The sequence below is a fragment of the Anser brachyrhynchus genome (assembly GCF_964034855.1).
Source record: "Anser brachyrhynchus genome assembly, chromosome: 14".
NCBI lineage: Eukaryota > Metazoa > Chordata > Aves > Anseriformes > Anatidae > Anser > Anser brachyrhynchus.
In genome coordinates this window covers 631,795-656,372 of record NC_137709.1, presented here as the reverse complement: position 1 = coordinate 656,372, position 24,578 = coordinate 631,795, and the positions used below count along the sequence as shown (strand labels likewise).

The window sequence follows — 24,578 nt, the reverse complement described above, 5'->3', positions numbered from 1 at the left end:
CCCGATTGGCTCGCGGCCGTCCGGCCCCGCCCCGGCTGCGCCCGGCAGGCTGCGCGGCGGCCGGCGGCTGGTTCCTGGAGCGGGCCTCGGCGGGGGGAGGGGCCGGGGCAGCAACCGCCGCGGGCCGGGGGCGATGGTGGCGGCGGCGCCATGATCATAGAGAACGTGGAGGCGCTCAAGTCCTGGCTGGCCAGGCTGCTGGAGCCCATGTGAGCGCCGCGGGGCCGGCGGGCGGGCGGGACGGGACGGGGCGGGCAGCCGAGGGGGTTGGGGCTGGGGCCGGGGCGGCCGCGGGGGGCCGGGGCCGTCCCCACCGCCACACGCCGGCACCGCCGCCCCGGCACCGCCTGGGGCTGCCGCGGGGCCGGAGGCGTCCAGCTGTGGCGGGCCGGGCTCGGGGCCGTTGGGGCCGTGCGCGGGGCGCGGGCAGCGCTCGGTGAGGGCCGGCCTGGCCCGGCCGCGTGCCCCGCGCGGAGCCGCAGCCGTGCGGCGGGGCTGGGGGCGGCCGCCCGGGGCCAGCAGCAGAGCGGCCGCTCCCGCCGTGCTCTCGCGGCCGGGCCCGGGAGCGCAGCGGGGCCGCCCCGTCACCGTGCGCCGAGGAGCAGCCCCGGGAACCCCGCGCGGGCTGAGCGCCGCCGCCGCCCGGCTCTGTCCGGCCGGGTACGGACCCGCAGGGAGCGCGGCCCAGGCCCGGCCCGCGCCGCGAGCAGCGCCCGGCGTCTGAGCGCCGCGTGCGGGTCCCGGGCGCGCGCTGGGCCGCAGGAAGCGCCGCGGCGGCGCCCCGGGGGCTCGGTGTGACGCGGCCCGGCTGAGCGCCCCTCCGCCCCCTCCCCGCGCGTGGTCCCGCCCGGCTCCGCGGGTGCGCGCGTTCCCGCGGGTGCCCGGACGGCGCCGTGAGCGACGCGACCCCCGGCGGAGCGCTTCCCTGCCCGGCCGTCGTTTGCGCGCCTCTTCCTAAGGTCGCGGCTCTCCGACGCCCGGCCGGGCCCCTCTGAAAGCCGGTCCGGGCCGCGGCGCAACCCCGCGCGGCCCTGCCTGCCTCCCGCCGCCCCGTGCGGCCCGGGCTGCAGCGCCAGGAGGCAGCCGGAGGCGAGGCTTGGTGGCGGGGGGTGCCCGGCCTGGCCCAGGCGGTCCCGGGGTGCCGTCGGGAAGGTGCAACGCGGCCAGCCTGGCGCAGCGTGCTCCCACCTCGCACGGGTTGCTGCGGTGCAGCCTAAGTGCCTAGGAGAAATTTACGCACGGAGAAGAGGATGGGCGAGGGCCCGAAGGGACGGACCGTCTCCTTTATTTAAAACAGAAGGGTCGGAGTCAGCTGGCGTGGGCGCTGCCACGGAATAGATTAAATACGGTTTGTTTATTGTAGTGGATCTGCGCGTGAGAATTGTACAATCTGTAAATTTGTGGTTTCTCTGTTGTTAATTGCTATGTTTAACACGGCTTTCATCAGATCTTGGAAACAAGCAAATTAATTTGGAGTCGAGCTGCTTGACTGACAGTTCATTGGGAATTTTGTCTTTTACCAGTGTCATCTGCATTTTTCTTTATGTTTGTTAGTTTGTGTATTTTTTTTATTATTATTTGAGGTAATTTGGGGGTCTACACACTCTATGCTATTTCCCTGTATCTCCATGGTTAACGTTATTTAAAAAAAAATCGCTCCTCTCTTTAAATGTTAATTTAAAAACAAATCATCAAACTCTTTTGGGGTCCTACCTACCCTCTGATAGCTTGCATCTGCGTGTTTCCAGGAGAGGCAGAATGAGGAGCTGTAATACTGATTTCGTACTGTAAAGCCCCTGTAGTACTTCCAAGTAGTCGTGCGGTGATTTTCCGGGAAGTTGCTCTGCTACTCTGGTGCGGTCACACTGGGTGCTGGTTGTGATGCTCTGAGGAAGCTAAGAAACGACGACGTCTGCTCAGTTGCCCTAGAATTGGGTCCTCGTTAAACACGGCAGGAAGGTGGCTCTTCCTGAGCAAACCCGAGGAAGGGGCAAAAGACCGGGAAGGCTGCCAGGTGTGGCAGGGTGTGGGAGGTGGTCACAAGGCGATTAAAGTATCTGGCTGTAATTGGGGAAAAAAAATTGCCGTCGCAGACATCCTGGTGCAGCTGTGTTCATACCGGGTGTCAGAACAGCATCCAGTGTCTGTTGCTGGGCTTTCTTCGGTGGCCCTCCTGTACCAGCGCCTGTCCAACATGCAGTGCTTTGGGCATTCTTCAGCAGAATCAAGAATGGTTCTTTCTCCCCGCAGATGTGATGCAGACCCGTCGGCTTTAGCCAACTATGTTGTGGCGTTAGTTAAGAAAGACAAACCAGAGAAAGAGCTGAAAGCTTTCTGTGCTGATCAGCTGGACGTCTTTCTGCAAAAAGGTACCGTGTTCTACACTTCTTTATCTTTTGTTTCCTGGTTTTCATTTCACTGTGTTTGATGGGGAGAATGATATACTATTGTTTCACTCAAAATATTTCTAGTTATCCATAAATCGATTATTTCTTACAGAGTGTGAAGGAATAAAAATCTTGTTCTTTTTTTTTTTTTTTCCACAAGATGATTTTTGTAGCCTGTCGCGTTCACAGTGGGTGGGAGGAAATCCTCTAAAATAAAAGCTAACACTTGATTTGGTTTTAAAACGTACGTCGTGCCGCCAGACATTTCTGTATCAGATGTTTGATAACTTCTGAAAACCTGCCCCACGTTGATCTTCCAGGCTTCTGATGAGCTGCTCAGGGCAATTTGTATCAAATTCAGTGTGTTAAAAGAAACTGCTCACTCTGTAGCTAGCGGACTAGCTGTGGATTTGATCATGAGTTTCAGTCACACTTGGCCCTTAGAACATTCCAAAGCTGTAAATGTGATTGAAGGAAAAGTCTCTTTTTTTGTCTTGTAATTCCATCTCCTCGAATGGAACTAATGTTCATTAACCTAAGGCATTGCTGCTCCTGATTTAAGCAGTCTACCCAGATGATTTTTTTGTGGACTTTTCTGGTAAAGCCATTCCAAACAATGAACTTAAATCGGTATGTAATATTTTCTTGTCTTCTTTATCTTCAGAAACTTCAGGTTTTGTAGATAAACTTTTTGAAAGTCTGTACACAAAGAGTTACCTTCCTTCTCTTGAACCCACGAAAGTAGAAGCAAAGCCTGCAAGTCAGGAAAAAGAAGAAGTCAAGGAGGAGGTAACCTCTTTTTTTTTTTTTCTCTACCTGTTTCTAATTTTCAAATTATCCCTGCTGTAACATCTGTGAGGCAAAATGCAAAAGCAAAATCCATTTTGTTGTGACTAGTAATCTTTTTTTTGGTCTCTGTGCATCTGAATGAAAATGGAAGGTGATCATTCAGAAAGAACATCTTACTTTTATCTAGCTTAATATCATTCACAAATCCTATTCAGATGTCCCTGGCAACATGAGCTGGCAGTGATTTGAAAGGATTTAAGAGATGAGAAAGAAGGAAAAACATTCCAAATCATTTCCTGTTTCAATTTTGTATATTCTGTAAGGAATAAAAATTACTTTAAATGTCTTCTGTAATACTCGAAATCAGTGAAATATGACAGCCTCTATATCAAGGGTTAGTTACTGAAAAAAATGTAACTCATTTGCCAACAGTTTTTGCATTTGTCTTGTTTTTAAGCTTTATTGACAAAATTTAAAGCAATCAAGTTTATGAGAAAGCGAAGTAATATTTCTGTAGTTATCTAAACCCCTTCTATCTTGTATAATCCTCTGCTCTCGGTTCTCTGTGGTATATTATTCTCTGTGTCGGCAGTTTTCCAAGGGAGGAGATCTGTGTTTATTGCATCCTAATGCCCCAGCTTTGAGAGAGAGTTGGGGAAAAATTGCTACTGAAATAAATGTTCTTCATTTCCATACACACATCACTATTCACAAGATACTTTAGGCTGCATGTGTGTTTTAGTTGCTATAGGAGAGATGTAAATGCAGTCAGGGAAAAACTAATACTCTAATTCTTTCCCCCTTGCTCCATGGATGCTTATGTCTTGAAGTGCTGAAAGCAAAAACTGTTGTTCTTTATTTAGTAATGGACTATAACGAGCGTTGTTTTCAGAGAAGTATTCTGAATGGGTATTCAGATTTATGCTTTTGTCTATAAGCCTAAAGTAAGATGAAAGAAAGACCTTGCTGGAATTAGTTGTTCTGTCTTCAGTGTTTAAGCTGGCAGATGGTCACGAAGGTGACAAATAATAGATCAAAATTTGTCAGTCAACCAAAACAAAGTTGTATTATATTGTATTGTGGAATGCAGATGCTGTTTGAATGTGATTCATCAATTGATTTAAATCAAAGTTGCTATTTAGTCTCTTCTTTCATTTCTTATGTCTTTGTTTCTTTGAGAATTAGATCCAGAATTATCACAACAATTTATTGAAGTAGCTTTGGTGATGGAAGTGCATCATTTGCAACTATACAAGACAACAATAGTTTGCTAATCAGTTCTTAAAAGAACTATCGTAACTTCTAACAATTTTTTTAGAATTATCCTCTGTCAACTTAACCACTGCATTAATGGTGGGGGAGGGATCATTTGGTGTAGTTGGTTGGTTTGGGTTTTTGTTTTGTTTGGCTTTGTTTGCGGGTTGGAAGGAAGACGAAGAAAGATATTTAGGACAGTTTTGTGTGACAGTTTTACAGGATCAGGACATTTAGTAGCTATTTCTACCTTAGGAACTTGATGTTTTGTCACGCACCTCAGTGTATTGCGCATTTCCTTGAAATGGAGAGCACAGAATAAAATAAGGATGCAATCAGAGAGAAGCTTAGGTTGGAAGGGGCTCCTGGAGATGAAGTCATCCAATCTTGTTTTGAAAGCAGGACCTTAAACTGGGCTATCCAGAGCCTCGTCAAGCCAGTTCTTGAGTGTTTCTACCAATTCTTTCTAGATAATCCTAAACAAGGATGAATTTATCTTATACAAGCCTGCCTTTTAGTATTGTTTTGACTTGAAAAACTCTTAAATATTATTGCAGGAAAACTTTTGCCACCCAAATTTACAGTACCTTCTAAGCAAAGTAAAATGGCAGCAAACGCATGAAAATGTACAAAATGCGTTCAAACAGATTTACAGTACTGGGGAAACTGACAGACTTCTAATACTGCTTTTGTTGAGGCCAGCGAGAAATGTGATTACTTCAACTATGTGAACAGGTTTGGTTTTTCGTCGGGCTTTTTTTTTTTTTTTTTTTTGGCTTTAAAGCGTTTATTTCAAAATGTGAATAACTGGCCTGTCTACATGGAGAGAAGTAGTTCTCCTTAGTAGTGTTCCTGCTACGAGATTCAGAAAATGCCTGGTTTGTATAATTGCTTATTCTAATGGGATAGAAGGTGGGCATAATATCTGTCTGTTGTGAATCCTGTTTAAAAACAAAATTTGAAAGTAGCTTTACTTTGGAGCCTCAGCTCTAGAGAAAATCCTAAAAGATTTAAAGCACACAGCCCATCAACCTCTGCAGTGTGATTACTTGAAGTGCTTAGGTATTCTGTGCAAGTAATACTTAAAATGTTGTTTTATACAAGATACTAACTGTGATATGAAATTAATCTTGGTCTTTTTCTTTTAAAAAAAAAAAAAAGCTATGCTCATGCTGACTTGGTGGCTGTCTCTTAAACAGAATTTTCAAGAACCAGTTGAAGAAGAGCGGGATGGCAGGAAAAAGAAACATTCTAGTCCACAGAGAAGCCGTGCAGATTCCAGTGAACAAAGGCTAGTAGTTGAACCAAAGTGCTGATATCTCCTTCTGTATTTGCTGGCAGTCTTTAACTGAGGATTTTTACCCCTTTCTTAGGATTTTCACAAAAACAATGATTTCGTTCCCACTGTTCTCTGTCGGAAATGTTTCTATGATCTGATCTCATGCATGAGAACCCTTCACTAGATGTTAGTCTCTTTGGGAAAAGTGACAGTACTTTTCAAATGTTAATACCTAGGGATGCTCTCAGTTCCGTTCTTTCCCTTGTTATATAAATGAAAAGCATTGTTGGGGTGCGGCAGTGTTCTTACTGCCCTTTCCCTATACCTCCCCCCCAACACGCGCTGTCAACATTGTTTTTAGAACTTGTTCTGTTCATCTGTAACTTTTTCACCTTTCCTTTTTTTATTAGTCCTCTTGTAGCTGGTTTCCATGAATGAGTGCTTCTGTATTTTTCTGTGTAATTGGGGAAATCCTGATTCAAATGGGTTTTTTGCTGTCTAAACTGGACAGGACGGACAAACAGTATGTTAACTTGCAAACTTGTTTTTGAATTGGGTTTCTCTTTTCATAAATATGGTCTACATATGTGTTTTTCTAGAACCAGAGAGAAAAAGAGAGATGATGGAAAATGGAGGGACTATGACAGATACTACGACAGGAGTGACTTGTACAGAGACAAGTCCAGCTGGCGACGAGGCAGGAGTAAAAGTCGTAGTAAAAGCAGAGGGTTAAGTCGAAGTCGTAGCCGCAGTAGGGGTAGAAGCAAAGACCGCGATTCGAGCAGAAATGTTGGTGAGTACTCAAGGTGTTGCTTTAGGAGAAGATATAATGTCAGTGATGTGTGGTGACTCCTACGTACTGTACGGTCTAGCAGGCTGTAGATGTCCTTGAGCAGTCTGAGCAAACTTTGAGAACTTTGTGTTGCTGAAATCATTAAGATGCTGTTCTTCAAAGTAGAGTAATTAAGGGAATTGTGTTCTTCACTAACCTCTTAATTTATCCGCAGGTGTATATCAGTAGCTGATATTTATGTGCTGTATGTGTTAACAAAGCTGTTGATTTTTCAAAGATGTACTATATTTTTTGCTAAGTAGTATAAATCTCTTTTTCATTTTGTTATTGTGTATTTTTAGAGAAGTTTTCTTTCTAATTCAAGGTGGTTACCACATGATCCGTTGTACTTTTAGGGCTAATTCAGAACTGTTGGAAAACTAAGGGGCACAGATTACTACATGTTTCAATGTGTGTTGAGACCACATTAGTTACTGGTGGGCGGAGAGGTTTGTTGCTTTTCTCCCCCTTTCTACTTCAAAAGAAAGCTGTAATCCAAGAAGGGATAAGGAGTAGAGGAAAGAATGTTCATTTTGCAAAGGAAACGTCTAGGTTTCTGAAGTTAAAACCCTGTTTGCACTATATTTAGTTTGTCTTCCATTGGTAAGACTAATCTGCTTTAAGAACAATTTAACATGCAAAATATTGAATATTTAAGTAAACGTCTATACTGTTGCGTAACATCTTTTTTTCAGGTCTCTGATATACAGAGCAAAGTATGAAGATGTACCTAATTTTGTTTTTGTTTTGTTTTCTAAGCAGAGCACCGTGAGAGATCAAAATTCAAGAGTGAAAGAAACGATGTTGAAGGCTCATATAATCCAGTTTCTGTGTCTCCAAGTAACTCTACTGAACAGTATTCTTCTGCACAATCTATTCCCAGTGCTGTTACTGTAATTGCACCTGCGCACCATCTGGAAAACACAACAGAGAGCTGGTCAAATTATTATAACAATCATAGCAATCCCAGTTCATTTGGCAGAAACCCTCCACCTAAAAGAAGATGTCGAGATTATGATGGTAAACTGTTTCCTAGTCTTCTGTTTCCTACCTAGTTTCAATAATTCTGTAACATTTTTTTTAGGTATTCAAGTTAGGTGTAGCAAGTCAAAATGCAGTAGCTTGTGGTGTATCTTTATATGTAAAAATGCACGAATGACCGATATTTTACTGGGAAAGGAACTAATCTTGCTGGAAGCAGTTCATTTGTAATCTGACAGCTGGTGGATAGAACATGGATTTTGTTCACAATGCTACATATTTGCCTTGGCAAATAACTTAATGACTGGCAGTTCTGAAAAAGATTTCACTATATGTGTTTAGTGTAAAACGTGGTACATACGCATGCTTTGTTTTTCCACGGCTTTTCCTATGGATACATATATTTGTCTGTATGCTTTTATGGAAAATTACCATAATTGGAATTATTTTGAAACCTCATCTGATAATGTTAAGTCATTGATTGTATGTTTTCTTTAGTAAGAAATTCCAGCAAAAACTGAGATGACATTAATTGTTGACAACTAATTTTTTTCCCCTCTAAGAAGATAATTAATTTTCTTGTTTTGCAGAGAGAGGCTTTTGTGTACTTGGTGATCTTTGCCAGTTTGATCATGGAAACGATCCTTTAGTAGTAGATGAAGTTTCCTTGCCAAGTATGATTCCTTTCCCTCCACCACCTCCTGGACTTCCTCCTCCTCCTGGTATGCTTTTGCCTCCGATGCCAGGTCCAGCTCGCAGTATGAGGATGCCAGTACCACAAGCTCATCCGCAGGCACCACCTCCTGTTGTGCTTCCTGTACCAAGTAAGTTCAAACATTTTTCTGTGTTACTATATGTCACAAAGTTAAAATGATGGCTCGTTCTGGAAAGGAAATTTTTTTCTAATGAAAAAAAGTTGAGATCTAATCTATTGAAAGTTCTAATAAATCTCTGTGTTTGTACTACACTATGTGTTGTTTCTAGCAGCAGATACCTTATGCATCTGAGATCTCTTTTAGCTCAACAGTGATCTGAGTCTGTTCAGCCTTTTTTGTTATCTGGTTGCATATTACATTGTAAATTCTGTGGAGAAAAATCTTAGTATATTGGATATATGATTACTCTGTTTCAGTACTCTTGACTCCAGTTACACAATACATGCTGTCTTAATTGTAACAGGTAGCAGCAGTTATGGGATAAGGAATAGTTTTCATATAGGGTTAACACAAAGCAATTAGTGGGCAGGCTTCTAGAAAACGTTTTACACTGGTAGTAGAAAAATGAATTATGAAATTAATCTTGGGGAATATAGTTGTTGTTTGTGCTAGTTTTATTTCAAAAACAGTGGTGCTTCTGGTGAAACTGTGCCTGGCTACAATTACATGAAAGGCACCTGTAGATTATATCTGTTCATACACACTTAGTCTTATTCCTGCTTTTGTTTCCTTGGATTACTTTTTTTCACGAACCCTAGTAGCAAAAGCTTAAAATGGCAAAGGTAGGAAATACTACATTTACCTTATCTAAAGCAAGCTTTTCTAATTAACAGGATAACTTACGCAAAACTTTGCCTGAGCCTTTTAGTGGGTACTGAGTTGGCTTGCTGTTCAGAGTTCTCTGATTGTAGGTGTGTTTTAGTAGGTTGTGTAGGATTAATTCACTGCCCCTCTTTGGCTACATAGAGAGTAGAAGCATGTGTATTGTATATGGTACAAACAAAGCACAAATTAGACAGATTCCTTGCCTGTTAATTCCTTTTGCCCTGTAGTTTTTTGTTCTAGAACTGTAATCTAAATGTTGCTGGTATGTCTTGCTCTGAGCAAGCCTTGATTCTCCATGGCAGAGCTGAGGGAGGAGCTGCTTTAGCTAATGCAAGCTCTAACAGTAATAAAGCTCTGGGGAAGAAAAGTCTTTTTTTCTTTTTTTTCCCCTTCCCCTCCTTAGGCTTAAAGCTTTGTTCTTTCTGGGAAAGAGAGAAAGTGTGTTGGAATCAGAGTAACGTAGCAAAATGGAACTTCTTATCCATGGTAAACAATTTTGATGTAGTAGGATTGTGATTATTTACAAGGAATAAACAAATTTTACAGAATTGTTCATACATTTAATCTGTGGAGTCTTACTGATTCTATGATGTCGTTGTAGGACCACCTTTAACACAGTCAAGTTTGATAAATAATCGTGACCAGCCTGGGACAAGTGCAGTGCCCAGTCTTGCCTCTGTAGGAGCAAGGCTACCTCCTCCATTACCCCAGAACCTACTGTACACAGTATCAGAACGTAAGCAAATTTCTTTTTTTAAATCTGCTTGGCATGTAAATTTAAAAGTTCCTCTGCTTGTGTAATTGGAAGTAATTACCTTTATGTTCCTCCAGTGAATACAAATCTAAAAAGAAGTCTGATGGCTTTCCTTGTGGTCAGTGCATCATCTGCTGTTACTGTGTGAAATAGCAGTAGTGTTCTGTCACTGTCTGAGAAAAGTTCATTTGTCAGGAGCTTCTTTTTGGTTTCATATTTTCAAAATAATAAAACGGTAGCATAAGAAAAAAATTCGTTCATCTTCTAGCTGTTTAGTAGAACATCAGTAGAGAAAAGATGCATCTGCAAACCTGTAATTACTGTTTAACTTGGTCTTTATTCCTACCCAATTTTGGCTACTACTTCATATGAGAGACTTTCTTCTCTCATCTGTGTACCAAAATTTTCTCTAGGCTCTTCATATACATTAGTACTTTATTTCTCTTTTTTCCAGAATTGACCTAATCCTAGCTTTCTAACTTAAAAAATAAAAAAAAGACTGCTTTCAATGGACATGACATCTTCCTTACAGAGCACTTTTTTTTTTATGAAAGGAATAACAAAATAACTGGAGAACCCCAAATCATTCAATTTAAACCAAATCAAATTTATATATCTTTGATAATGAAAACAGTAATGACATTTTCATGTTTTATGTGAGCAAACTAAGGCGATTAAAATCTCAGTGTTTTATAATATACCTTTCTGGAATATTATAAATAATATAATAATAAGTAATTATAATATTCCTAGCTCTTTTTTAACATAAATATTCTGGATTTTATTCAAAGGAGAGCTCCAGTTTATGGTCCATGTCATTTCCTTCGTGAATTCCATGCTTTTTAGAATGTCAGTCACTCAAATATCTTGTTAGGATCTCTGTTCAGTTGTCTCCAAATGCTGCCAGGCCATGTTACCATCAGATTCTTTCAGCTTCAGAGCTTCTTCTCAGGAGTGATTCTATCTGTTGTAACTCACAGGGCATCTTTGACTTTAATTGTGCTACATAATTCTCTTCTCCAAAACCTGTGTGGAGGTTGATTCTCATGTCCTACTCTTGGACTGTTACGGTTAAACTGCTGCTTGCCCTCTTGCAATTGCATGAAGGATCTTGGAAGAGGAACCTGTAGTTCAGCTCACACGAGTTTAATGAAAGTTCTTGGCAGAATCTGAAACTGCTGACTGCAGAGTCAGCGCTGCATGAAGAACATCAGTATAGAAGTTTTGAGGAATCTGTTTAAATTGTCAAGTCTTCGTTGTCATTTAGAATAAGGAGCTGACATGTAGAGTGCTTCAGGTCTGTTGGATCCCCCTGTATTGGCACCCATTTCTGTTCCAGGATATGCTGTGTTTCTCTGGAGGTTTTTCATGGGTTTTATTCATTCAAGCTCTTGTATAGCTTTTCCTTTTTATTGTTGGAAGAATACATCATCTTTGATGTACCTCGGACTAGAGGAACAACACGAGTCAATTCTGTCTTCTTGTGTTCTCACAGTTATCCCTTGTAGTTAAGTAATCATTAATAACTTAATGAAGGTAGGTAGCTAATCTCATATAAATTAAGATAATTTAATAGGTAAGTATTGGTCAAATCACCTGATTTCTCAACTTGCTTTGATTGGAATCATTTAAGTGCATTCTTTTCCAAAAATCCTTCCCTGAAGTAACATAATCTGTTAGCGCAACAAAGACTCAAAATCTCTTTACGTCTTAGGATAAGATGTAAGAATAAATGCTCAAACTAAATTTTTTGTTGTTCCCTGTGAAACACTGTCAGACTTAGTGAAGGATGTGATACAGGCACCTCACTTCTTTTTCAGGCACTTCATCATCAGTACTCGGTAGTTGTGATCTATGCACTTTGTACAAACAGTTACAATAATTGAAGGAGAATATGCCCAAGTAGACTTAGGCATAGAGGTGAGATGAGGGTTCTAAATAGCTACACACATTGGTTCTACAACCTCTTTGTTCAGAACAACTTCTGATTCTTGGACATCCATGCGTTTCCTTAAAGGAAAATTAACCCTGAGTCTTAAACTCATTTGAAAAATTCTTTCATTTCTCTCCTTTTTTTATAGATACATATGAGCCAGATGGCTATAACCCTGAAGCTCCTAGTATTACCAGTGCTGGTAGATCTCAATATCGACAGTTCTTTACAAGAGCACAAACGCAGCGTCCAAATCTAATTGGCCTAACATCTGGGGAGATGGATACAAATCCAAGAGGTAGGAAGGGTTTCTAGTCATTGCTGTTGCTATTTTTGTCCAAGAGCGTCAACACTTATTTACCTCTTTTTCAGGCTAAAAGCAGTATATTTTTTCTCACTGATCTAGTATTTCAGAGCAATTTTCAGACATCTCAACTTTTTTAAAAAATGCTAATATGACCATATTGAAGTAACAGCAGACTTATTGATTAAAAATAACCACTGGCTTGGAAATGTTACAAGGTTGGTTTGTTGTGGTGGTTTTTGGTTGGTTGGGTTTTTATTTGTCTTTAGCCTACAAAGGTACTTTTTGAGTGCTGTTGCTTCTGGAAAGAACAATGATACAGGAAGTTGACTTTAAACAGTACATTTTGCAGAAACTTCTGATTTGCCAAGGGCGTGTTTAAGAGCTGGGGCACAGATGCGATGATCCACAATACTTGCCTCGTCTGGTTCGATGGTAGTTGTGAGGGGAACTATCATGGCTTGTTTTTGTACTTGATGGTCTGACTTTGTCAGCCAGATGCTATATTAAAATGATTGTTGCAGGTAGAATTCTAATTCTCCTAGCCTGTAGAAATTCCAGTCTACATTTAAGTAATTCTGATTCATAAGCTGGATGAATGTGGATGTAGCGTGGCACGTACAAAGTCTCTTTTAGGGTAGAGAAGAAGTCAAGGCTCTTCTTGAGAACAAAAAAGAAATTTTTGTTCTGCTGGCATAGCTTTCTTTCTCCTTCCTGCTTTCTCCCCATGATCTGTAAGGGGAAAGTTGGTAAATTTCAGTGTTTATTGTTACACTTCAGTGCTTCTTACTTAGTGGTAAGAGAGGTTTTTTTGCCCAGTGTTCCCTTCCAGTGACTCATCCTATAAGGAATATTTTTAAATACTATTGCAGAAATTGTTGTTGCTGTTTTCATCTTAATAAATGTCAAAAAAGCAGAGTTGGGGCTTTATTGCTGGTCCTCAGATTCTCTCTAAGAACCCATTCCAGTTGTAAGCAATGGGTCTGTGTTTGGTGATGGTGCTTCAGGCCACTTGTTTTGCTGTCTCTGTCAAGTACCTGAAAGGTTTTCTCTAAAATCATCCTCCAATGTAAGACTGAAACTGTATGCCTGAAAATGCCTAGTCTTTTTTTCTTACGAGTGTAATCAGCAGAGCTCTGGCATATATAAAAACCACAGAAAATTGATTTACAACTCAGACTTCTTTTTAGGAGTTGAATATTTGGCATACACAAGAAACCAACAGCAATAGCATAATTTTCAAATGGATGTAATAAATACTTGGCAAATTATGATCTAGTGCTTCGGATTTGTGTTTGTAGAATTTGCTTCAAATGATAAATGTAACATCTCAGAATATAATTTCATGCTGTAGCTGTGCTTAATTGACAGTTGCTGTTGCTGAAAACTGGATGGAGGGGTGGCAAAGGGGATAGCAGTGGGAGGAATGGGTTCTTGGTTGCCTTTCACTATCAAAGGTTAATTCAGGGAAAGTTGGTTGTTTATTAAGCCCATGCCACATTCCAGAACTCTAACCCGAAATCTCAGAATGTAGTGGGTTGTTTTGTGGTGCTGGTGGTCTGCAGAACCTAAAGCTTCAGTACCTGCAATATGAAGTTTTATCTTTGTTTCTTCAAACTGATACTAATCTTGAAGGTCAAAACTCCCACCTCTGCTGGCAGGACTAAATGCTTGTTTTCCTCAGATTGATTAGTTAGGCTAGCAAGTGATCTCTGAAGTAACTTCATAAACAGAACAGACCAACTTCTTATTTCTTATGTTTTTAAAATCAGCTCAATTTTGTTGTTTAAATGCAAGCTTTATCAATGTTTCCATTGATGTGTGATAAATAATACATCTCTTCTTCCCATTCCTTTCCTTCCCTCCAGCTGCCAATATTATCATCCAGACTGAACCTCCCATTCCCATTACGAATAATAGCAGCAATGTAACTAGAGTTGTGCTTGAACCAGACAGCAGAAAACGATCTCCAAGTAGCATGGAATGTCCACCACTGAAGAAACCATGGTTGGGAAAGTAAGAACTAATGACCACAGTTGACTAACTGGAATGCACTTTAATGCTATCAGTGCTGTAAATATAGCAATTCATTAGTCCCTGTAATTTGAGTAGACTGAGTCAGAAAATCTATATAATAATCGGAGAATAAATACTGGGAGAAAAGGTAGTTCAGTTGTTGTTACTCTCTAGAGTATGTACTTCTAATGAGAAAATAAAAGTTAAATGTGCATTAACAATTGCTGCCTTACTTCGGTGCATTTATGTCTTTCTGAATGACTGTCTTGCTCTCATTTTCTCTAGGCAAGCAAATAACAACCAGAATAAGCCAGGATTTTTGAAAAAGAATCAGTATACTAATACAAAATTAGAAGTTCGGAAAATTCCACCAGAACTGAACAATATTACACAGCTCAACGAACACTTCAGTAAATTTGGAACTATTGTAAACATTCAGGTAAAAAACGAAATTCAATTTTGTTTCTGCATGTGGGTATTTTATTTCCCCTGGAGCCTTCTTGAATACAGTAGCTGTACTTCGTTTCTGAGAAATCTTAGTGGAGACTAACAAAAGTAGGTAATCAAATTCAAAAAGGCCTGTTGGTCCTCTCTGCCTTCGTGAGGTCTTGTTACATTTGAAAGACTTGCAGATTTAACAGTATCTATCAGGCTTTTGAGCAACTTGAGCATAATTTTTGAGAGAGATCTAGCAAATTCTGTTTTGTATGGAAGTCCTGCGTTATTTCTTAGGATTTTGGCAATGATGCTACAGGAGAGTCTTTATGCATCAGTTTATTACCATTTTGCATCCTAGAACTGGCTCCAATTCAGTGGTGTTCCTTGCATTATAAGTGGAAAAGCACTATATAAGCAAAACACAGGTAGTTGCATGGTTAAAGTACTAAATTTCCTTTTGTTTTGTTTACACAAAACAATGGCCTCCAGAGTCCTTGGTTAGAGGTCTGAATAAAGACAGATACCTGGGAGGCCTCCCTATTTCCTGAGCTGACAGTTTTAGCCTAGCCCAGAAGATACTGTGGTGCTTTCTACACGATGGTAATGAAATAATGCATTTAAAACACATTACCTCAATCATATCATACTGGAAAGTCCAACTAGGAAGTATGCTTTTATTTCTGTAATGATTATTTTTTAGAGAAAATTTGTCTTTTTCATGATTGCTGCATAATGTTTCTTTGGAAATGTGGTGAATCTTTGCACTGCATATCCTTGGACAACGTTTTTATTTCAGGAGATTAGAATAAAAAGCTTTCGGCTTTGTATCAGTCTCTTCAGTCATATCCCAATAGCAGTTTACTGTGCTTTGATTATCCAATGATATTTGGTGGAGAAGTCTCTTATTATTTATTTGATTTTATTTTACTGCATATAGTCTTTGCTGTAATAATGTGTAATATTTGCTAAAATGTACTTGGCTTTAATTGTATTGAATATTTACCTTCATTTTTGAGCTATTAATACCATTAGATATTCCACTTGTTACTGCGGATTATTTGTAGGTTGGTTTGCGACTGGTTGAGATGTTTTCTTTCTTGAGAATTAATGTATTTTCGTCAACTTTTGTTTTAGGTTGCTTTCCAGAATGATCCTGAAGCTGCACTAATTCAGTACTTAACTAATGACGAGGCCAGGAAGGCAATTTCAAGCACAGAGGCAGTTTTAAACAATCGGTTTATAAGGGTGTTGTGGCACAGAGAAAGCGAACAGAATCCCCCATTGCTGCAGCAACCACAGCAGCAGTCGCCCTCACAGTCTCTTCATCACCAGCTTCACCTTCAGCAGCAAGCCCTGACCACGCCTCCAGCCGTAACGATGCATAGCAATATGTCAAAGGTATGCTTTCATAAATTAACCTTCGATATGCTGAAGGTTATCAGTGTTCTTAAGTGACAGCTGCTAGCTTTGAAAATGCAGAGTACAGTGCCCTTCTCATTTTTTTAATATCTGTTGATACACAGGCAATGAATAAACCGCTGGCCTCTGGTGCCTATGTCCTTAATAAAGTCCCAGTGAAACGTCGCCTTGGAGCAGCAGGTGGAAGTCAGTCTGATTTAAGTCAGTCTGGGGCTGTAGTAGAGGATTCTCAGGTATGTTTATGAAAGCTGACCATCTTCATACTTGCTTAAAGCTTTTGCCCGTCAGCTGAAAAAGGGACCTAGCAAATAGAACATGCAAATTCTGTTCCTAGTAGATTATTTCTTTATCACTAAAGTTCTATACAACATGGTCAGTCACTTCTTAGTTTCATTAGCTGCTTATATATACTAGGGAGAATTATTTCAGAAACAAAGTACCGCTATTTTAAGTATCATAAAATATTTTTGGCAGTGCTTCCTATTAAACAAATTTGACGGCCTACATGGGACGTCAGCTTTTTGTTGATAAATCTAATTGCTTTTCCCAGTGATTTGGGAGCTTATGCTGTGCTTCAACAATAGTACTAGAAACTTAGAGAATCCTTCTGTATAGAATTCAAGGTGGTACAGTTTAATTAGCACTGATACCATACTGCAGCAAATGTTCTTGGACGCAAAGAAGTCCTTCCTTGAGAGAGAGAGAAAAAAAAAAAAGGCAGTAACAGTCACTTGCATACCTCTTTTCTTAAGTGTTTGGTCTGAAAGTGCGATGTTAGTTTGTGTTACCAAGCTGAATATTGTGCAGATACAAAAGATCAGCTTTAGCAGTGTTCCTAGTGGATATTTGGATACAAAGGGAATTTTGGATAATGACTAAAATAAATTATCTTGTTAAAATGCTTTCTGCAAAAGTGTCCAACATGATTGCTTCCAAGCAAGTTGACAGTTAGGCTAATGCCTTTATACATGTATTTTAATTTTTTTCTCATTGCATAAATCTGGAAGCTTGTGTTTGTTTCATAGAGTGTCTTCCTTTTAAATTATATGATGGTGGTGTATCACTTTCACTTTAACCTATTACATATTTTTGTGTGTGTGTATTTTTACAATTTCAGACGTTCCCTACTTCTACAAGCCACTCAAAAACGGTTTACAGTACTTCAAATTTAAAGACAGCTATGAAGCCTGGTGCAGGGTCTAAACCTCATGATGTGCAAGAAGCTCTTAAAAAAAAACAACAGGTACTTTGCTATATGTTGACGACAGTGTAGTGGTCAAAGTACTTTAAAAAGAAAGGATTGAGAGACACCTTAAACCTCAAATACTGCTATGTAGCTTTCTACGCATAATCAGTGTGGGTTTTATGATTCAATTTTGCAGATGCACGTTGAGGATTGGTGTGTGTTTTTTTTTTGTTTGTTTTTTTTTGTTTAAGAGCAAGCGATAAGGGGTTGTTGACATTTCTCTGGTTTTAATCTCTGCAGATACGAAAAACTTAAATGACAGCACAGGATATTCAAGGGGTGTTGGGAAGAAAAAAAATAGTAGACTGCTTCAGAACAGGAAGTGGGCAACTTTTCATTGTTATTTTCCAGATCAGATATATTTAATACTAGTGTAGTTCACAGACTAGTAGTTTTTATTATGGCCCTTGCTTATATATATCTTGAAGAAGAAAATATGACATACGAGTACATGTAATGCTAGACTGCTTTTTCTGATTGGAAGGGTTTTCTTCTCACAGGAGGCAATGAAACTCCAACAAGACATGAGGAAAAAGAAGCAGGAGATGTTAGAAAAACAAATAGAATGTCAGAAGGTAAGTTTGGAATGGCTTCCAGTAAAAGTGTTCTGATTTTTTAGGCATCTGTTCAGTGCTGTTCTTGCTGAAGTTTTATATTCCTGCTCTTTTATTAATACATAGATGTTGATATCCAAGCTGGAGAAAAATAAGGCTATGAAACCAGAAGAGAGAGCAGAAATAATGAAGACCTTAAAAGAACTAGCAGGAAAAATATCTCAATTAAAGGATGAGTTAAAAACTTCATCTGCAACCTCTACACCATCAAAATTAAAGTCCAAGACAGAGGTATTTATTGTACAAGACACTTGGCCATCAATCTCCTATAACTATTTCTAATGATGTGTCCTAAAAATGCAACACACTGTTAGATCAATATACTTCCCAGCAGTATTTTGAATTTCAGTGATAGCTATGGAGAACCAAGCAGTAGTTTCAAGTAACTTGGGTGACCTAGTTTGCATATAACTTATTCGAGCTTGTTCATGTTCTGAAGCATTGAATTCTGGGTCCCTCCAAAAGGTGGGGGGAAGGACATGGAGGCAAATAAAACATAAACAACTGAATTTAGAGGAAAGTGTGGAAGTTGTGTGTTGATCTGCCTATATTTCTTGTATAAATTTATTGCTAAAGAAGTGGAATTAAATATTAAAAGCAGACATTCATGTTCTGCTTTTCCCTCGCATTTTCTCTTTCTATATGTTTTTCTTCAAGGCACAAAAGGAACTTCTAGATGCAGAACTGGACTTCCATAAAAGACTTTCCTCTGGAGAAGATACAACTGAACTGCGAAAAAAGCTAAACCAGTTACAAGTAGAAGTAAGTATGTCTGCATTTATGTTTTTAATGTATTTGATATATAAATGTTTTAAATCCTTTCAAACTGGGGATAGCTTTATACATTATTTGCTGCCTTTTCAACAGGCTGCCCGTTTAGGTATCTTGCCTGTTGGTCGAGGAAAGACAATGCCAGCTCAAGGAAGAGGACGAGGGCGGGGTCGTGGTGGGAGAGGAAGGGGCATGTTGAATCACATGGTGGTAGACCATCGTCCCAAAGCACTAACAGTTGGAGGATTTGTTGAAGAGGAAAAAGATGAATTGTTACAGCACTTCTCTGTAAGTATTAGGTTACGTTAAATAGAGAAACTGGGAATGAGAGTTGGAGATGCAAGTCTTTATCTGTAATACAAACAAATTTATCCTGAATTCATGGAACAAGATATGGATAAACAGTTTCAAGAGTTATCAAGGATGTAAATGTCTTTTATAGCTGATTTACAGTAGCTGCCCAATGCATTCCTTTAATAGGAAAAGCCAAATGGCTTCGTCTTATTAATTCTGTAAGTTAAACTTATTTACAAACTTGTGGTACAGCAAATAGCTGGTAGTTTGCAAGCTGAGTTAATGGATGTGTTAGTATCAGACCTGAGTTAACACAATAAAGGAAAAACACATTTGACATTTCCCTCAGTTAACACTAATCAGAATAAAATGTTTCCCTTTGCAAACCTAGTAAATTTGTCAGGGAGACAATCTAATGCTTCATAAATAGATAAATTTGTGTGTGTTTTTGTTAGTTTGATGTTCTGTCTTGTTTTTTGTTTTTTTTAAAAATCTATCATTGCTGTGTACATTCAAATTTTTACCATTATGCAATATACCATTTCTAAAAATGCAATGTTCTGTTAATCTAGACATACTAGACTTCTTTTCTGGTTCCATGAAAAAAATGTTCTGTACTTAGCGTATTCAGGAGCTATATAGCAAAGTTTGATTCCTATTGATCAAATCTCTTCTTTTGCAAGTAAATAAGCTCTAAAGGACATACTTAACAGGTCTGTAGTAGTACAACATTGAAAGGCAGAACAGATAAGGAAGTGGTGAATTCTCTGGATTCACTTCTCAGCTCCTTTTCTCTATAGCTCCTTTTCTCCTGCAAAATAAATCTCTGCTTATTAGAATATTAATAAGTCTGAGCTTTTGCCCAAAAATACAAGTACAAATGTTGCAGCGTTGCTGGATGACGCAGCTGAGATTTCTCTTTTTCTGTCCAAAAACTAACAAGGTTTCAGTAGTGCTGTGGTACAGAACAATGTATTCGTAGCGCATGATGATCATGTTTCTGGAGGAGAATATTACTGTTTTTCCTCTTATAGAAATTTGGAGATATTGAAGACCTTCAAGAAGAGGATTCCCCACTAAGTGTTGTTCTAACTTTTAAATCTCGCTCTGAAGCTGAGAATGTAAGTGGAATAATGGATTTTTTTCCTGGTTCCAAAATAAGATTTTTTAGCTACTCATGTCTGCCTTTTTGTGTTTTAAAATTGAGCTAGCTTTGATCCTGCTACTTCAAGCTAGCTAGTGCAGATATTTGTTGCTTTTACGTATAGTTTGCTAAAAAGGGAAATAACTCATGTTTAATTTAATAACAAAGGTCTTTTGCTGACATAGGTTCAATGTCACCATCAGTTTAGAACTCTGTTAGTCTTTTCAGATTGGTAGTAGAGGAGCATTGTTTATAGGCTCAGGTTTAAATGAAGTTGCTCTTGAAGACTGAAGCAGATAATTATTATGTGTTTGCGATATTTTGATATACCTCTGCAGTGATAGGTGTTGACTGGGTCTACTCATTACTGATGATCTTAAAAAATCCTTTACTTGATTCTCTTTTTGAAAATACATTCATTTTAAACACAATGTAGGCTGCTAACCAGGGATCCCGGTTCAAAGACCGAAGACTACAGATATCATGGTACAAACCTAAGGTACCCTCTGTGTCAACAGAAATTGAGGAAGAGGAGCCTAAGGAAGAGGTATGAAAATATGTTGATAAAGTTATGACTCTTTTAACAATCTAAAAGCTATGAGCTCTTTTCAGATAGGTTTTTTGTTTACTGAAGAAATTCCAGGAAATCCCAGAATCATCTAGGTTGGAAGAGACCTCCAACATCACCTAGTCCAACCTCTGACCTAACACTAACAAGTCCTCCGCTAAACCGTATCTCTTAAGCTCTACATCTAAACATCTTTTAAAGACCTCTAGGGATGGTGACTCAACCACGTCCCTGGGAAGCCTATTCCAACGCCTAACAACCCTTTCAGTAAAGAAGTTCTTCCTAATATCCAACCTAAAATATGTTTCTGCAAGCCAGAAGCCTAACTGTTTTTAAATAGTCAGGTACAACTTTCGTGTTTTAAAAAAGGAAAGAAAAAAGAAATCCACTCCAAAAACTTAGATTTGTAAATTAAGATGATAAACATCACATTCTCACATGTATGCATGCTGCTAATATTTTTACTTTATTAATTCTCTACTGAGGGATAAGTTCTGTATATTCTTAGATTGTAATTATGAACACTTTAAGGCTTTTAAAGGTTTTTCTGCCTAGGCATTTAACAGAAACTTGTTTCAGAGTGGGTGGGTGGTTGTTTATTCCTGCTTCCTTTGAAGTTTGGCTTTCTTTCCCTTTCTTGATGTGTGAGACTACTGTTCTTTCCCTAAAGCTTGTGGAAAATAGTTGCGTGCAATTCGGTGAGATTTACTGTAAACAAGAACCTGATGTAAAGAGCAATGGGGAGGCTGTGTTGTCATACAAGTTTCCTAGGATACAGCATGGAACTTCTTTGTTTAAAAACATTTTTTTCTTTATCTAGGAGACTGAAACCTCAGATTTATTTTTGCATGAAGATGATGATGATGATGACGAAGATGAGGATGAATCCCGTTCTTGGAGAAGATGAAACTTGATGTTGGAAATGTATAATTTTAGGAATATAGTTCAAGCTATATCTTTTAAACATTTATTTAAGAAAGTTGATGAGCCAAAAAAAGCTTTACTTTCTTTTCAAACCACAAGATTTAAAGTGAGCAAAGTTTGTTATAAAAACATTTCAGATAAGAGCTGTGATGCCAAGCTAGCCAAAGGCCCAGTAACTTTTTACAGAATTATCAAGCTCACCGGGGTGGTGATTCTTTTCTATTTAAGAAGGTTAAAAAGAGAGAAAGAAAGTGAATATTAGTATTTTCCTGTCCTCTTTTCGTGTCACCTGTATTACCTTGTTTTGTTTTTTATAATGTGATTGATTTGTTAGCTTATAATTGAAAAGATGTTACAGGTTTTATTTAGCAATATTATAGGCTTGGGGGAAAGACACAAACTTTCATTAAATGTTATGAAAGAAAAAAATGCCTCATTTACTAATTGAAAAAAGGTAGCATTTTATTTCATATGCAATCACTCACTGTAGAAATTATTTGTGGCTAAGCTCATCCTTCGCTTATTTAAGGATGTTTGAAGGCCACACAGTTTCTATATTCTGCTTTTTGTGAGAGGAGATGGAAAAAGTAATTCAACAGGTTACTACTATAATATTGTCCAGTTCACTCTGTTTCTTCAAATCCTGCTTCACAAAAACATCAGCAATGACACAGATTTGAGTGAGTGTTTGAGATTTCCTTCTGTAGTTTCAGCGTAGTGTTCAAATTTATACTATTCATCTATTGCATCTCAGTATTTGTGAATGTAATGTTTTATGCTTTCCCCAAAAAGAACGAAATTGGCAACTGCTCACCAGCCATTAGAAACTCTTCTTCCTTCCCTATTTTATTTATGTTCAAGCCAAATCTGTAAAGTGTTCAGAGCAAAATACGTTTTATCCAAAAAATGTCAGTCTGCTGCTCAGTAAGCCTTCAGAGTAGTGTTCAGACCTGTTTTGGGAATGTTAACCATTTATCTTCAAGTATAGATTTTTGTTCAGACACATTTAAGGTGAATACCATTAACATTCTCAGTTGCCTTATCACTTTACCATTTAAAAAAAAAAAGGAAAAAGCAAACACACACCAAAAATGGTGTATAATAATAGAAATTAGTATAACAAGTTTAGATACTTAAGCCATGTGTCTTAACTGTTACATGGCTTTTGCAGTTCATGAATATGTGTTACCTAGGAAGCGTTTTCCTTAACTCTCTGCATTTGTACCGTACACTTTTCAGTACATTTTTATTTACTCTTCTATACAAAATAAACAATGTCGGTGCAAAAATATGCTCCTCTTTTGAATAGTTTACCAGAATATTTGTCAGCAAGTTCCCAACTGAAGAAAAATTTGCATCAAGACCTCTAAATTTCAGTGGCTCTGAACTTAGCTAATGACATGGAGTTGAGCATGCCTTTGAGTTCACTGTTCCCCCGTTACCATCTTGCTGTGGTGGAATATTAAAAATCGAAACAGTGTATTTTTTTGTTTCCTTGTCAGTTGAAGGTAGTATGCCTTTCAGTATTCTTCCTCTTCACACTAAAACCTTTTTATATAATTAGGACTTTCCTGCTAATATTGAGGCTAAATTACATACATGAAGAAACAAGGGAAAACCAGTTCTACATACTTAGAATGTCTTGATTTTTCTCCCATTATCTCTACTGTTTTTTTAATGTCTGTGGCTCAGTCAGTGTATATTTTGAAAAATCCATTGCGGCAACCATATTTGAGTCCTGACAGATTAAAAATGATAGAGGGAACAAAGGATTTATATATTTTTTTGTACAGAGTTTTTTCTTAAACTGTATAATTTTGTAAATATTTTGCTTTTTGTGTACTAAAACTACCAGCGTATAGATTTCAATAAGAACTGTTGTATTTTTGCATTTGGAAAATGAAAATTACAGTGAATGAATGAAGCTGTAAGAAAAATTGCAGTAGCCTTTGACACACGTAGAATGGGATTCCTTTTCATATGGTTTTAGCTCTAAAATGGCACCTGACTGGCACACTGTATTCAGAGACACTTGTCCTTTCCCACACGTGCTGGCTTTTCAAGTTGGGCAAGACAGGAAGTAAGTGACTGTGGTAGCTTTATTTAATGATTTTTGGAGAGCTTCACATGATTACTTTTTTTTTCCCTTTAGAGTACACATTGGCAGGCTTACATAAATCCTCAAGTGACACCCCAAACATGATTTGTAAATGCTGAGGCACAAAAATGAGTTGTGCCTCTGCACTTAGCTTGTGTATTGGAAGCATGCTATTATATTATTGGGGATTTAAGTGATGGGCAGCATAGCAGTATCTGACTTGTGGTCTTTAAGGAGTAGGAAAGATGTTTGAAAGTGACCTTCATTTTGCCAAAGCTTATCTCCCTGTACCTTAGGGTGTATGTACTAGGCAATATTAAACTGTTCTGGTTTTTTGCGTGTGTTTTTTGTTTAGTTTAATAGGTAACATGACAGTACAGCTTGCTTTACGGTAACATTTTATTGTGAAATTAATGAACTTCAGAGAGTACGTTAGATAGAACTTATAATCAACAGTGGAACTTCCGTACACCAGCAAGTGTATTTACAGGAAATGTATAATAAGATGTTACCAGTATAAGCATAGTGTATGAACATTGAAAGTGTTATGTGATAGGAAAAGAAATTAACTGTTACGTAGAACTATACTTACCTCCCTTTCATTGTTTAAGCTAAGCAAAAAGAACAACCCAACAGTTAAAAGAATAAATATGAAAACAGTTGCCTGCTTATTGTGGAAAATACAACACTTTTTTTCCCTTAGCAAAATCATGTGAAAAGGAATAAAGTTCCTCTTGGTGTATAGTAAACTTGTACTATAGTTTTTACAAAATTGTGAACTTGTGTAATAGTATAATAGGAGATATTGTTGAATTTCTAACTGTTTATACATTTAAATTCATATATGTAATGTTTGTTTTATTGATTACAATCTGAATTTCTAAGATGCATGTTGAATTTTTGCAATAAAGATATACTATGGAATGGTTCAAGATTTAGAAAAAATGAAAACTAACTTAAATAAATTGGACAGCAGAACCATTCAAAAAAAA

At 38.8% G+C, this 24,578-nt stretch overlaps 1 protein-coding gene across 3 annotated transcripts; it reads left to right on the top strand.

The window, feature by feature from the left end:
• Positions 1 to 40: 40 nt before the first annotated feature.
• RBM27 (RNA binding motif protein 27) lies at positions 41 to 24,578 on the top strand. Of its 3 annotated transcripts, none has more exons than XM_080554850.1 (21): positions 42 to 209; positions 2,251 to 2,369; positions 3,052 to 3,176; positions 5,630 to 5,721; positions 6,309 to 6,502; positions 7,301 to 7,561; positions 8,113 to 8,346; positions 9,665 to 9,799; positions 11,899 to 12,048; positions 13,923 to 14,070; positions 14,356 to 14,509; positions 15,643 to 15,906; positions 16,032 to 16,160; positions 17,045 to 17,170; positions 17,674 to 17,748; positions 17,854 to 18,018; positions 18,445 to 18,549; positions 18,655 to 18,846; positions 19,887 to 19,973; positions 20,433 to 20,543; positions 21,385 to 24,578. In XM_080554850.1, exons 1-21 carry the CDS (start codon positions 151 to 153, stop codon positions 21,469 to 21,471), a joined length of 3,012 nt encoding a protein of 1,003 aa, XP_080410976.1. In that variant the 5' UTR covers positions 42 to 150; the 3' UTR covers positions 21,472 to 24,578. The 3 variants fall into 3 exon arrangements, with proteins under 3 accessions (XP_080410978.1, XP_080410976.1, XP_080410977.1); XM_080554851.1 differs by having other exon boundaries at positions 43 to 209; positions 7,304 to 7,561; XM_080554852.1 differs by lacking the exon at positions 11,899 to 12,048 and having other exon boundaries at positions 41 to 209.

Coding starts and splice junctions, on each gene's coding strand:
- RBM27 (XM_080554850.1), top strand. CDS start 151: ATGATCATAGAGAACGTGGAGGCGCTCAAGTCCTGGCTGGCCAGGCTG. Junction 12,049..13,922: donor GATGGATACAAATCCAAGAG/GTAGGAAGGGTT, acceptor CCTTCCCTCCAG/CTGCCAATATTATCATCCAG. Junction 17,749..17,853: donor AACAAATAGAATGTCAGAAG/GTAAGTTTGGAA, acceptor ATTAATACATAG/ATGTTGATATCCAAGCTGGA.